Source organism: Paramormyrops kingsleyae, chromosome 2 (genome assembly GCF_048594095.1).
Source record: "Paramormyrops kingsleyae isolate MSU_618 chromosome 2, PKINGS_0.4, whole genome shotgun sequence".
NCBI classification, from domain to species: Eukaryota; Metazoa; Chordata; class Actinopteri; order Osteoglossiformes; family Mormyridae; genus Paramormyrops; species Paramormyrops kingsleyae.
Genome location: NC_132798.1, coordinates 14,043,909 through 14,058,803, shown reverse-complemented (window position 1 = coordinate 14,058,803; position 14,895 = coordinate 14,043,909). Strand labels below are relative to the sequence as shown.

General features: G+C 39.6%; 1 protein-coding gene across 1 annotated transcript; it reads left to right on the top strand.

The window, feature by feature from the left end:
- The first annotated feature begins 3,011 nt into the window (after positions 1 to 3,011).
- On the top strand, positions 3,012 to 14,603 carry LOC111856579 (microtubule-associated protein 1B-like). Its single transcript, XM_023836669.2, has 7 exons — positions 3,012 to 3,204; positions 4,471 to 4,569; positions 4,846 to 4,928; positions 5,718 to 5,858; positions 5,973 to 10,860; positions 11,226 to 11,461; positions 12,035 to 14,603. The coding sequence occupies exons 1-7, from the start codon at positions 3,039 to 3,041 to the stop codon at positions 12,188 to 12,190; spliced, it is 5,769 nt and encodes a 1,922-aa protein (XP_023692437.1). The 5' UTR covers positions 3,012 to 3,038; the 3' UTR covers positions 12,191 to 14,603.
- The last annotated feature ends 292 nt before the right edge of the window (positions 14,604 to 14,895 follow it).

Sequence of the window (14,895 nt, the reverse complement as noted above, 5' to 3'; positions counted from 1 at the left end):
ACCCAGATTATTAGAATGGATAACATCAACTGAATACTGTACATTTAGAATATATGTGTGAATAACACGTATATAGTTTTGTGGTATTTTTTTCATACAACCTATGACTTATGGGCTGTAACTGATGTTTTTAGTAGTTTTCACTTCTACGTCTATTTGCAAAACATATTCTGCCACAAGAGGGCAGTGTTTGCCAAGCTTTTCTGATCTTTAGCGCACGTTACAGGATTATCCCGCCATGCAGTGGAAACCCCCGCAACATGTGGCGAATACGCACGCACAGAATGGGCCGGAGGGCTGAGCCTCTGGTCTCTGAAATGCGAGGTGATAAGACGACTCACCCAGCCACTGTGCCGCAAATAGAAATGCTTTAATTTACCGAACACTCAGAGTCTGTTTAGCTATGTCATGAAAGGAAATAACCAACTCCAGAATTTTTCTCTCTTTTTCATAATGTCCTGATGATTTAATGATTTAATATACGTTTATAACAAACATTATATGATAATGACAAACAGTACATTTATATAATAATATAATGTTTATGTTCGATGAATGCATTATGAAGGTGCACTGAATGTTTTATGGATGCATAATGAATAATGAATAGTGCATAATAAATGCATTATGAATTTGAAGTTAATGCAAAGAGTTACCATTGATGGTTTTATCCAAACTGGGAAAAGTAAGGAGCAGGTTCAGCCATTCCTTGGACTGGTTTTAAGGACTTTGTTCAAGGGACCAGCTGTGAAATCATTCTGCCAGCCTCGGGATTTGAGTCAGCGACCTTCAAATCACAGAGTCTTAATCCCCAGAGCCACTAACCACATATGATGTGTTCAGAAATAACCTTGATGTATTTTTGGTACCGTGCCAAAAACTACATTTACTGGCTGTAGCACTACACTCATCTTTGTTTGCCTGCGAACTGCCTGCATGCTTTTTACGTTATGATGCTTCCAGTGGGTTCCACACCAACACCACAATAATGCTCAGGCGTTGCACTGCCTTTGTCTTTAAGTACCTTTTCATTTTTTGTAATTTGATTAATCAATTAAAGCCAAAAACACTTTAAAGTGATGAACGATAAACCCACGTACACACAAAAAGCTGTGTGTTTATAATGACGGGACTCAAGGGTTTTATTGCCACAAGATCAGACAAGACACTGATGCTAAATACCCCAAACTGATCTGTTCTATCCGTACTGCATGGCTTTATGCCAGATGCTCTCCGTGTCCACCGGACAGGACACAGCGGCAAGCAGGGAACCACCTGGATATGGGATCTCTGACTGGATGGGAGGTTCCAGAATGAGGTGTGCATGGAATACGGCTCAAGTTCAGATCGCTGGTCAGGCTGGGAGGGAAATCAGAAATGGCACAAAAATATAATGAAACCACAACGAACAAATCATAAAACATGCAGCAAGCATGACACTTAAGTAATGTTCAGTGCTTCTATATGACTGTTGTGGTTCAAACAGCCAAAGAATATGAACAAAAAGTGTCAGAGGTGAAGCCTTCTACAAAGCAAACAGGTAAAAACCTGAAGCACCTAAAATGTAAAGAATTACAAATAAACAGTGGTGCTATAGCAAAATATTTAGGACATATCTGAACATAACATAAGATATATAAATGTTAGTATTGAGGCAGGTGTAATGGCATTTCTACTGCTTTGTGCTGGGCGTTACTGAAAGAGAAAAACCAATATTAAAAAGACTGGTGCCTATACAAATATAATAAAAAAAAAAAAAAAAAGCTGGGAATGATGTTATAAATATGTAAGAGCATGTGGGAACATTTCTGTCACATAAATATTCACATCAGGTGTCTGCGTGGATTTTTTGGACTGAAGGTTTCCATTTTCCTTGAATCACTGGGTATCGTATCGTGTTTCTTTGGAATTTGGATTCCTCATGTCAGGCTTCTCCCAGCATTCATGTGGCTGAGTCCTTGAATGACATCATCTCCAAGATTTGATCTGCTTGTTCCCAGTGCTGGGAACTTGAATCTCTGGTGTAGCGAAGCCGCACGTCTGGAAATTGGTGCTGAGTCTGGGGTAATTAAAGGACTCAGAATGAACTACGATGCTGCGTGGCAGTGTGTCTTTATCTGACTACAAAATCGGTGAGTCTGGAGAAGTAGTTTTAGCTGCATTTCCAGAAAACGTGCAGGTCATGAACATCTGGTTTCCTTGATGCGAGGTCAATGCAGTGTAATTCCTTATAATACACTGATGCACTGTTCTGTGCTGCCCGACTTACATAAACACTGTACACTGCACTTGGGAAAGGAAAGCAGTTCTGGTCACGCAGTACAGTGTTTCAGCACAAGCTAATGTTTCAGTTATCGACTGAAACAATTCCATCTGGCTTCTGAAAAAGGTCCATCCACTTCCCGTACAAAAACATAATGGAGGCAGAGGAGTCAGATTTCATACAAATATTCACCCAAGCCATGCAGAAGAGCTAAATGGGGAAGGAGAATGTACTTTTCCTGATGCATATTTTATGGATACAGAATATTTCTTCTATCAAACAGGAAAGAGTTTTAAAATAATTTAAACTCAAAATAATGCAGCAGGCCTAATATAAATGTATGCAATAGTATACATCTTTTTTAAAAATTTTGAGGCGTAGAAACGAAGCTTAATACTTAAGGGCAGTGTTTACTAAATGCAGAATCACGCACCCATTTAGCAAACAATGATTCTGCGTTTTTGCCAACAACTATTACGTTTCTACTTTCATTGTGGTTCATTCTTCCATGCATGAATTGTTGTGTTTATTATCGCTGCCCTGCATTAAATATAATTAAGAATAATGATAAGTCACTTTCGGATGCAGCGAAGACATAATTTCAAGTATATCCCCACCCCATATTACTTCGGAAGCTGCTGATTCGCTCAGCAGGACATCAGATGAGATGCGCACGTCTCAGCCCGAATCGTACCCTGGACACAAACTGCGCGCGGGTATAAAAAGCAAACCCCACCTTTCCAGCCATCATCTCCTCCGGCAATTAGGAGCGAGGATGGCGGCGTCAGCCGGACCGGTGAGTGGTGCTGATGCTGTGTTTCCTATCGCAGCTTCCATGAAGGCTCAACGATTCCCAAGCAGCAAACTTTACCTGCTTGTAGTTATTGGCGAAATCGTGTCGGAGGAAGAGCTGAGCTGTGCGATAGAAGACATCGAAAAAGGTAAGAAATACTCGAAAACAGCCACATTCAGCCACTGACTGAATGATCCAGTACAGTTACCTTTACATAAACTCCGTTAAAAAATCAGTTTCTGTGCATTATGGAAACTTGCGTACGTCACTTTGAAGATGTACTTCAAGTTGAAGCCCATTACTGTCAATAACATTAATATATGTGCCCATACCGACCAATTCATGGGGATATTTGTTTAAAAAGCAATAATTTGACAGTTTTCCCTGTTGTGTTAACATGGAAACTCTGTAACTCTGTATGATGTCTTATTGGGGTTGAAAACGTCATGTGTCCGTTATTTGCTATCCATACGTTTTGCACATAAAGTGAAAACATGCGGTAATAATTTCATATGTACTTTAGTTTGTGAGCTCAAACGTATTGTTTTCACAAACTGATGAATGTCCGCGGTCGTTTCGTATCTGCGTAGTTTCTGTCACACTAAGTTCACTTCGTTATAAGTTATCCGAAATTTCTCTTAAATTTCTCTTCAAAAGTGTGTGATAAATATTGCGTGACATTTTATTTGATGAAATAATAAATGAGGAACTTTTCTTTAGTTCATCTGTTGAGACGTAATTTCAGTTATAAAATGTAATAATAATAATAAAAGTCGAGACTCGGCTGTTTACGTCTAATTGTGCGCGGACGCGCGCTTCTGGGCGCGGCTCGGTCCGCAGTGCGGTGCTGTCGAGAAGAGGCGTGGAGCGATTCATGGACCCAACGCTATATAGTGAGGCAGCGATGCTGTACCTCTGTAAATGTATCTGACCCCATAACAATGTGGGGTGGATGACTGTAAGTAAACAAAGCACCTAAAGGCATGCAGATGAGAGGGACTACGCTATTTCTAATTAAAATAAGTTTGTCGAGTAAAACAGACAGCTTTGTAATTAGTGACATTTTACCTCGCTTTCGATTACTCACAAAGCTTTACAACATGAACAACAAGTAGTTGGTTATTATTATTATCATAATAATAATAATAATTATTATTATTATTATTATTAATAGTAGAAGTAGTAGTAAAAATAATCATTTTAATCATCATCATTGTTACTGTTGTTGTTGTTGTTGTTGCTGTTAGTCACTGATAGTGATTGGTTTATATATGTCACGGATACGGATCACCTGACCATTGTCTTTTAAACAATTCACTGTTCATGGACAAAATTGCAAAGCACCCAAAATGAAGGATTCACCCAAAATGCTCATGTTAATAGCTTATATTTCAAAATCCCTTTGGATCCACAGGAATCCGCTCGTGGGCTGTGGACCATATTAACTATAATCTCAACCAAGAGCTGAAGCTATTTGTTTCACGACATTCTACAAGCTCATCTGATGGAAAAGGTAGTTTTGTGCTTTTTCCACCTGAAATGAAACAGAATCATGGTAAAAACATTTTTGGTTAGAGCATAATTGTTATTCCATTACACACCATTAACTCTAAAAAAATGCTTCATTACAGTCTGTATCATTGCACAACTGTTTTTTATTTTACATTATAGACAGACGTTATAGTCTAATTGGTCTTATATAGGATCAAAATTGAAGAATAGTTAATACCGTATGACAGTCAGTTTTACATTACTGGCTCTGAGTAATCCGATTCTGTTACTATTTTAGGACAGAAGACTTTGCACTACAGAAGTGAGGTTTTGGAAGCTGTGGTTCTTGTGAACCCAACACATGAGACTGTCAGCAATGAGGTATGCCTTTAATGTCCTGTTTTTCTTTCACCACAGAAGTATGAGTTCTATGTTTTGTTTTCTTTCGGCACTAATGTGTAAATTTTTTTGTCTTTTTCTTTTTCGCTAGTTTAATATGGTGTCAATGCGGTTTTCTTTTATATAATGTGTTTCTAACTGCCGTATGTCATATGAGAATACCCTAAAAAAAATGTCAACTGAACAAACATTAGCAGATTAAACGTTGCAGTTTATCATTTCTGTCATCCATCTATCCATCCATCCATCCACAGCACTTGGTGAACCTGGATCCTGTTCCAGGAAGCACAGGGCATTTGACCTGGAAACACCTTGGATGGGATGCCCGTCCCATTTTTCTTTGTTAATCTAATGCTTTATCTGTTTTGCATCTGTTTCTGAAGAATTATAAATTAAACTTTCTGTGTATTGATAGTTGCTCACCAAAGTAGCTCTGCATTCCACAATTGTCTTACATAAAAAGAGAAATTGGGAGGATTTTTTAAAACTTCTTTGATATTTTTTCACTTTGTCAATTTTTCACATTGTTCAGAATTAAAAGCAGCTTTTATGTATCTAAAATGAAGAAAAATTCTATTCTAGTTAATATGAAGTAATACCTACCAGAATACATATTCCTTGTAGTGATATTCTGGTCAGACAGACAACAAATCAACAGAACACAGGGTTGGGAGGGTGGAAAAAACCTTTACGTCTTGTTAGCTGTAGAAACAATTGTAATATATACATGGTATGTATATTATCTGTTTCATACTGTTTGTTGGAGTTTAGGTCCGGGTGATGGTCTCAGATGCTTCCAGAGACAAATTGCTGGTACTTTCCGGGCAGTATTACAAAAACTCTGGGGGACTAGCTCTCCAGTCTGGAAGCTTCTCATTTCACAGTTTTATAGATATATTCACAGATCAGGAGGTAAGTGACTCGTGTTAGTTTTCAGTATTTGTAATATTATCCTCTGTAATTTGCCTAGATTTGTAGCCCAAATCAAAGTTGCAGAAAACTAAATCAGTGTTTCTGTTACAACAGATTGGTGAACTGCTTAGTACCATACATCCAGACAACAGAGCAAACCTGACCTTATTTTGCCCAGATGAAGGGGATTGGAAAAGTTCAGATATGGACAGGCACAATCTACAAGACTTCATTGATCTAAAGTTGAAGAACACCGTTGTACTGCCTCAGATGGATGGCCTTTCGGAGTTTACGCAGCATATCTTTAAATTGGTGGAAGTTCCGTCACCATTTGATCTGCTGGAACCTCCCAGCTCAGGAGGCTTCCTCAAGCTCGCCAAGCCATGCTGTTACGTCTTTCCAGGTGGACGAGGAGACGCCACCTTGTTTTCAGTCAACGGATTTAACATGTTAATCAACGGAGGGTCAGAGCGCAAGTCTTGCTTCTGGAGGCTGATCAGACATTTGGACAGAGTGGACTCAATCCTGGTTACTCACATTGGGGATGACAATCTGCCTGGGATCAACAGTATGCTTCAGCGGAAAATAGCAGAGCAGAAGAGGGATCGGTCCCAGGGCCCCACGACTGACGGTGAATGGGCGAAAAATTTTATCTCACCAGATCTTGGGGTTGTATTCATGAACGTTCCTGAAAACCTTAGGAAACTGGAGCATGACATCAGGGTGAGAGGGCCTGTTGAGGAAGCATCCATCACACTGGACTGCTTGGATGAACTGTCCATAAAACCAGAGCCACTTTATCGTCCCTCTGGAAATTCTCTAGATCCTATTCTCTTATTTCAAAAGATGGGTGTTGGGAGGTTGGAGATGTATGTGCTAAACCCAGTTAAAAATAGCAAAGAATACAAGGACTTAATGAAACATTGGAATGACAGTTATGCAGACAAAGAGTCAAATTACTTTGAGTCTGAAATCCCAATTTCTTATTTAACTTCCATTTCATCCTTGATGGTATGGCATCCATTTGACCCTTCTGAGAAGATAGTTCGTGTCCTGTTTCCTGGCAACACGACGCAACAAAATATATTTGAGGGTTTGGATATGGTCAAGCATTTAGACTTCCTGAAGAAGCCAGAGGTCACTCAAACAGAGTTATCTTCAAACTTTGCACAGACAGAAAAAGAAGTGAAAATGAAAAGCAAAAGTATCAGCAAGGAAAGTCGTATGTCGACTTCAAAGCCACCAGCTAGCCTGGGATGCAAAGAAGAATCAAAGGAGGAATCACAGGAAATTTCAAAAACTGATTCTGTTCAAGAGGTAACAAAACATTTTGAGATGAAAAAGAAAGTACCTCTTGAAATGGAAACTGAAACCCAAGCTTTGGAGCACAAAGCCAAAACAAAACCAAAACAAGAGAATGATACTGGAAAAGGATTGAAGACATTGATAGAAAAGACACATACAAAAGAAACTAAGAAAGAAGTGAAGGCTAAAGTTGAAGAAAAAGTAAAAATGGAAGAAACAAAGAAACAGACAAAAAAAGACATGAAAAGAGATACAAAGAAAGATTCTCCGATGAAGGAGGCAAAAAGAGAAGAAAAGAAAGAGAGAGATCTGAAAAAGGATATAAGAAAGCCCACAAGGGATCTGAAAAAACCTACAGCTGCACCGGGGGATGGTAAAAAGTCTGTGCCAAAACAGAGAGTCCCAAAAAAAGAAGAATCACCAAGGAAGGATATGGGAAGCCCTGGGAAATCGAAAGAGAAGAAGATCAAGGCCCCAAAAATGGAACCTAAACTGAACAAAAGTAAGACTGACAATCTTTGCGCTGGAGCAATGGTGGACTCTCCTGATGTTGGCATTGAAGAAGCTATAGAGTCTGAAAGGTCATTAATGTCTTCTGCAGAAGATCTTACAAAGGAATTTGAGGAGCTTAAAGCTCAAGGAAATGTAGGCTATGTTATAAATGTTGTTCCATCTTATGAAGAAAAATTAAAAGTCGAGGACCAGCCCAAAGAAGCTGGGCTTTGTGAAGATCTCCGAGAATTTAGATACGAGCCTAGAACAACTACTCAAGCTGCAGAAGAAGGTCAAGAGAGCCTGGATGAACCTTTGCCTATGCGACAAATCAAAATTGGTGTGAGAGAGTCTGAAGATAAAGAGAGTGTTTTAGTTGACTTGTCAAAAGCGGTGGTTGAACAGGAAACCAAGGAGGGAAAGAGAGAGCAGTTTGCTATCACCAGAGAATGTGAAGGTGAAGAGGTAAAAACTGAAGTTTTATGCAGTCTGGTTACAGCAGAAACAAAGGATGATGTGCAACACAAGCATGACCATCTTTTCAAGAAGCCAGAGGACTCAGTAGAAAGTAATGAATTAAGTAAGTCAGGAACTGAAGTTGTTAGTGAGAAACTAACATCATTTATTGGTGAACCAGCTAGGATTTCTACTTGTCATTCTGCACCAAGTGATCAGGCAAGCTTAGAAAGTAATGCAGTGCCTGATAAGGAATATCCTCACCGGCCTCTTGAGGAATGCACAACCTTGTTACCTAACACACATTCAAAAGCTGATGTTTACATAGCATCAGATCAGACTGCTCACACGCCCATACCAGAACCTATGAGCAATGCGACCACCCAGGATGAACTGAAGTCTTCCTCTGAGCTTTCCAAGTCAAGATGGGCTGCACCACCTAGTGTCCATGGAAGAGAAAATATGTTTTTACTTCAGGACAACATCAAATCAGACTTTTCAAAAAGTGACATCACAGAAGGTCAGGATTATCCCATGTCTGCTGCCACTCTGTCACCAACCTCATCGTATGAGGAAGACAAGTCTTATGAGCAACTTTCTATCAGAATGAGTGCACACAAAATCCTGGAGCCTGGTCACCAATCAGCATTGGGCATATCAGACAAACTGCCTGTTGATACAAGTACTTTTGTTTCAGCCTTTCCACTCCTAAAGACCTTTGCCAATGTTAGCAGCTTAAAACATGACTTGATGCTGAGTGCTATGGATTCTCCGCTGGAAATAAAAAGAGTTATTTCTGGAGACCAAAATGAAGTATGTAAGTCTTCAAGTACTGAACAAGATGACACATTAAATGGAGCTCGCTTTTCGCAACTTACTCTTGAAAGTTTATCCAATACTGTTGAAGCAGTTCACAAACCCCAAAGTGTTATAACAACAGAAGTTACTGGTGACAACATTATAAATATCCGTGCTCCTGATTGTGCATTATCATTTGAGAAGATGCCCACCCCATTTCCTAGTCCTCCATCTCTGGAATCTGGATCTCCATCAGATGGATCTCTGTATGGAGATAGAAAATCACTTGCTGAACTGAGCCAGTCCTCAGCAGATTTATGTCAGGATGACAGGAAGTTGTCATTGCCTCCAAGTCCATTAGAGGATGTCAAATTAGGTTTATTTTCTTCTTCACATGTGAAACAGACCTCAGTAGATACATCAGCCTTGTGCCAAAAAAGGTGCAGTGAGAATACTTCAGAAGCTCAGTTGGAGGGATCAGTGAATGTCTCAAAAGATCTTTTACAGGTTCTGATATCACTGGATTCCAGTGTGATTGGAGAATTAGTAGACATGGGTAATAAGTCTGTATCAGAAGGAAAAACATCTGACAAGACAGATACCCCTGACAGTGAAGATGTAGAAGAGGATAAGATCTCCCTGGCTGCTTCTATCTCAGGAACTACTAGTTATATTCCTGAGCCAACATCAGATGATTCTGCAGAGTTAGTCATTACACAGCCTGCAGCAATACCTGCATCTGCATCCATATCTGCACTCCAGGATCTACCTGCTCCCCAGGAAACCAGGATTGAGACACCTAAACAAGGAGTTCCCCAACCAGTTTCTTTTTTCCCAGATTTTTCTCCACCCAAAAAGCAGATGGCTTTAGAGCAACTCTTAGCACCTCTGAAATTAGGTGTAGAATGCCCTGATCACATTAGAGATGTACATTTTACAAAAGAATCCCCAGATCAGACTAGCATTGTGACAAACAAACAGTACAATACAAATGGCCCTACAGATGTGGATTATACATACTGTGACCAAGAAATTTGCCAGACTAAAAATGACAAAGCTGAACAGCAGACATCACATTCACCCACCATAGAAATGGCCCCTTCTTCTTCAATGTCCACCTTTTCTGACTTAGAATGTAACAAGACGGTACCTGTAGCAGCAGAGTCTAATGCACAGTCCACTTGTAAGTCTAAATCTCAAGTCAAACCTGAGATTTCACCACCTTCCTATCTACCACTATCCTCTTATTCATTTGACTACAAAGACAACTTTGGCACCTATTCCTCATCATCCAAAGGTTATTCACTTCTATATGAACCTAACATCATCCAAAACAAAGATCTTCAGAACAGTAATCTGGAAAGCCAGTCATTGCCTGATGTTTTAAACAGAAATAAAGTGAGCACTACTGGATATTCTAGACCTGATATAGACTTCTGTTTGGTTAACACCTGCGAGTACCGGGACCCGAAGTTGGAGCTCTCACCATCGTTTATCAACCCAAGCCCCCTTGAGCTTTTTGCTGCTGATGCTAATGTGGACTCTGAAGATGACTTTGAATCCTCCCCAACACAAGATATAACTCTAAGGCAGAGTACCGGGGACCCTCTTCCACTCTCATTCAGAGATGGCCCTCCAGTTCCCCCTAAAGCGGATACCTGCACCGTTGATCCAGTGGCTCTGACTGATGACCAGCATTCAGCAATAAAAGGGGCTAAAGAGAAATCTGTTACCAAAAAGCCCGGCCTGAAAACGAAACCTTCCCCAGCAGCAAGGAAAAGTGATGCAGAGGCCACCTCAGTGGGGTCTGCAGACAAGGCGAGTAAGACTGCATCTCCAAGAAAAAAAGATCTTTCAGCATCAAAATTAAAGGGGACTGAGAAAAGGGGAAAAGAAGAAAAAAACGCAAGCAATATCAAGGCCACAAAGGCTACAAAAACCGCATCTCTGGGTAAGTGTCTGTCCTGTAAACCTAACAAACATCTATAGTATCACATTTTGACAGTGGTTATAAAGACTTACTATTATTGTTGCGGTAATAATAATAACAGTAATAATGATGATAATAATAACGTTATTTTTACCTTCAACTCTTGAGATTGAAACCATAATTCTAGGACCAGTGCATTGAGCTGGATTGTTCATGTTTTTCAGTGTTGTTTTAAGCATGGACAAATCATGTGACTCCTGCAGTGTATGTCTACTGTTCCAGCTATTAAACTGACATTAATTGACTAAAGATGACAATGTTCAAAATTGCAGGGGCAATGACTATATGGATTATTACACATTCTGCTCATTACTCTTGCATTTAAGGGTCTGCCAGTGGTAAGTCACCAGAAAAGTGGCCACCAGACGGCTCCCCTATATATGTGGACCTGGTGTACATTCCAAGCCATGGAAATGCCAAAAATGTCGACGCTGAGTTCTTCAGGCGAGTTAGGTCTTCCCACTATGTTGTCAGTGGCCACGATCCAGTGGCAGAAGAACCCCATAAAGCTGTTCTGGACTCTCTTTTGGAAGGAAAATCTCAGTGGGACAATAACCTTCAGGTTAGATGTTTATTTTCTATTCATTTTGAGCTGCTTATCATGTAGAAGTACACTGAAGTCTAAGCTGCATGCAAAACTAGCTACTTGACAGGGCAGGTACTTAGTAATAACTCAGTTTCTACTGAAGTACAAATCATGAACAAATCATGAACAAACATAGTATTTCACATGCGTTATTCATTACTTGTTCCTTCAGTAGTTCACAAAGGTTTATAGCATTAACAGATATAGTAACAAATACAGTAATTACTTGAGAAAAAACATACATCACGATTCATAAACGATGAATTAACATGAGATCAGTATGTAACGAAGATTTAGTTTGTGGTTAATTAATACATAAGTAATAATTAATATTATTTGTTATATGCTATATTATTTGTGCCTCATCAAATAAAGTGTCTAATGTATGTATCATGCCTAATGTTTTCAAGTTTTATATGGCAGTTAAATCAGGCAGAATTTCATGCGTGTAGAAACGTACTGTTTTAACTGAGTTATTGTCAGCCTTATCAAGGCGCATTGGGACAATCAGCAGTGCACAGTGAATCACAGTCAGATTCTGGCCCACAGGTCACCGTGATCCCAACCCACGACTCGGAGGTCATGAAGCGGTGGTACCAGCAGACCTGTGAGGAACAGCAAAGGCTCAACATCATTGTTCTGGCGAGCAGTAGCACTGTGCTCATGCAGGACGAGTCCTTTCCTGCCTGCAAGATTGAGCTGTGATCCCTGTCTACCAGATTACACTCTGCAGCTTCCATTTCCTCTTGAAATATATTTATGTATATGAAATTGCAGAATATAACCTATGTAGCAATTAATACCAGTAATAATATTGTAGTGATACAAGTGCACTTTAGACTAGGGTCGCCACCCATCCAGGATTTTCTGGGACCACTTTGGATTTTGGTCGCCTGTCCTGCAAAAAAATTAATTTCATTCCAGGACACATAATGTCCTTATCAGTTTCCCTATCAAACATATCTGAAACCTTTGGAATGGTGTTGCTATATGCAGTATTTTTGGTCAGTGACTGGGTGTCCAGGATTTTACAGGATTGAGGTGGCAACCCTACTTTAGACACTCCTTACAGCTCCCATTTGTAACTATTTTTTTGCATCATATATGGATTCGTAGTGTCAAATGACAGGAAAGAACATTTGAGTTGGATTATTTTGAACTGACATACTGTAAAACTGCTATGGTGAGCTTTAAGACACTTGGGGTAAAATATTTTAAAAAGTGTTATAATGCTTATAGTGAAATATTAACCATATCCTTTATTTAGTGTGTATTTAGGACAATGATATAGACAGAAAGTGATTTACAGGGATAATGAGTGTTTTTCCCCTATTTAGTTATATATCCTTTTTTAGCTGAAGAGCATTGACTTCAGAATATAAGCCATAGTCTATCATTAGAAAGAAACTCACAAGAAATGCAGTTTACGTTTTTATGAGTAATGGTTACTTCTATAGAGAATGAAATAGTTGTGGTACTAAAATATTGAAATAGGATGACAAGAATTGCAGAGTGTATATTAAAAAGCATAGATCAGAATCTTTTATGTACAGAACTGAAGGTAGAAAAGAAAAAGGGTGGGAATATAGAGATTATGCAGGGTTCACTATGCTGCCTTCTGCTAAGATTTTAGGGTGGTATTAAAATAGAATTAAGATATTCAGCAAGCTTTGATCAAGGGTTTAATTGCTAAATTACCTTAATTCTAAATTTCAGTTGCACTATAATATAAAGCGGTGTTTCCCAATCCGGTCCTTGGGGACCCACAGAGAGTCCGCATTTTTGCACCCTCCCAGCTCCCAGTGGACAGTCTGGCAGGGAGCTCGGTGGGAGCAAAAACATGGATCGACCTTGAGTCCCTGAGGACTGGATTGTGAAAGACCGATATAATGACATCCATCCATATATCTTCCCCATATTTAGCCACAGAAAGTATTCAAAACTTTTGTAAGACCCATTTGCATTCACCTGCCTCCGGGTCTGTGTGTGTGGAGTGTGCATGTCGTCTGTTGCGGTCGCTTTTCTCCAGGTATTCCGATTTCCCCGCACAGTCCAACAACATGCAGTTATCTGTGATGTGATCTGGCACATCTAAATTACCCATAATGCACGAGTGTTTACAGGGTGTTCCCTGCGCTGCACCCTGCACTGCCTTGGATAAGCTCCAGGTTCCCCACACCCATATATTTCAAAAGTGGTTGCAAGACAAATGGATGGATGGATTAATTTCCACCAGTAAAGTTTCAATCAGTATAAAAATGAAGGGAAATTAATAGAATTGCCTTTATGTATTTCGTCAAATGCCTTAAAGACAACAACTACAGCACCTCCAAAGCTTAGAAAGACCCACTGTTATCTCATAGCTGAAAAAATTACAGTAATGAGGGATTATTAACTTGCACAGTCACACTGTGGTTGAGTGTAGCCAGTTTTTTTTTTACTAAGCAGTTTTGTACAAGTCTGTATTTATTACTATTGTTATGAAACGTCAGTGGTTCACGGAAGCTATCGCAGTAGGTACACATTGCATTATTTTTAAATATATGTAATAACATCGCAAGCAGATTTCAGGAAACATACAGCCAGAAGGACCAAAGTTCTGTGGAAAAATATGCTTTTCTACAAATCATACTTGCTGCACTTGTTATGGAGGGTTGGGAGCAACATCACATGAGGCTTCATGCAAACTATTCCGTCCAAACACGTTTCCTAAAGAAAGAAGCTGCATTCAATCTGTACACAACAGACAGTGTTACAGTGTGTCAATGGCGAAATACCCAAGTTTTATCAAGCTGTACGTCATATAAATTAGTGCTGATGCTAAGAGCGCAGATGCCGTTCACAGCTACGTATGATAAACAAACACTTACGTCATTGTGTTCAAGCATATAATAACACCAAAGACCACACAAATCCATCAAGAGTCTGACACCCTTAGGAACAGGTATCCTTTCAAAGCGCTCTGAAATATTTACCGCAGTCTATCCAAACAGTAAATGCTTAAACGTGTAAACAGCAGAGTCCCTGAGCAGTATCTCATTAATCTCACGTGAATGTACATGGAAGCACCAAGCACCCTCTGTAACAGCTAACCGCTAATAAACCTCATTTTCTGCCAGTGCTGATTTCTGTCTTATCCTTCATCAGAATCAAGTCACACTCCTGATACCAGAAACAATTATAAATACATCGTTATGTACACATTTAGACCTTTCTATATGCGTGTGGGTACATATGTATATAAATTGACAAAACAACAGAGTCTTTAACTGAGACTTCACTGAAACAGCAAACACTTGCTACTGGGTACACACAGGTCCCCAGAAAGTCTAGGTTCCTGCCGCAACAACAGTTAACGCCAGGGTATAAGCAAGATCTCTGCTACTGCTACAATGATGGTCTTTTTCCTG

Excerpts from the sequence above, each read along its gene's own strand:
- LOC111856579 (XM_023836669.2), top strand. The coding sequence starts at position 3,039 with ATGGCGGCGTCAGCCGGACCGGTGAGTGGTGCTGATGCTGTGTTTCCT. Across the intron at positions 5,859-5,972 it reads ATATATTCACAGATCAGGAG|ATTGGTGAACTGCTTAGTAC; the intron begins GTAAGTGACTCG and ends CTGTTACAACAG. Across the intron at positions 10,861-11,225 it reads TACAAAAACCGCATCTCTGG|GGTCTGCCAGTGGTAAGTCA; the intron begins GTAAGTGTCTGT and ends CTTGCATTTAAG.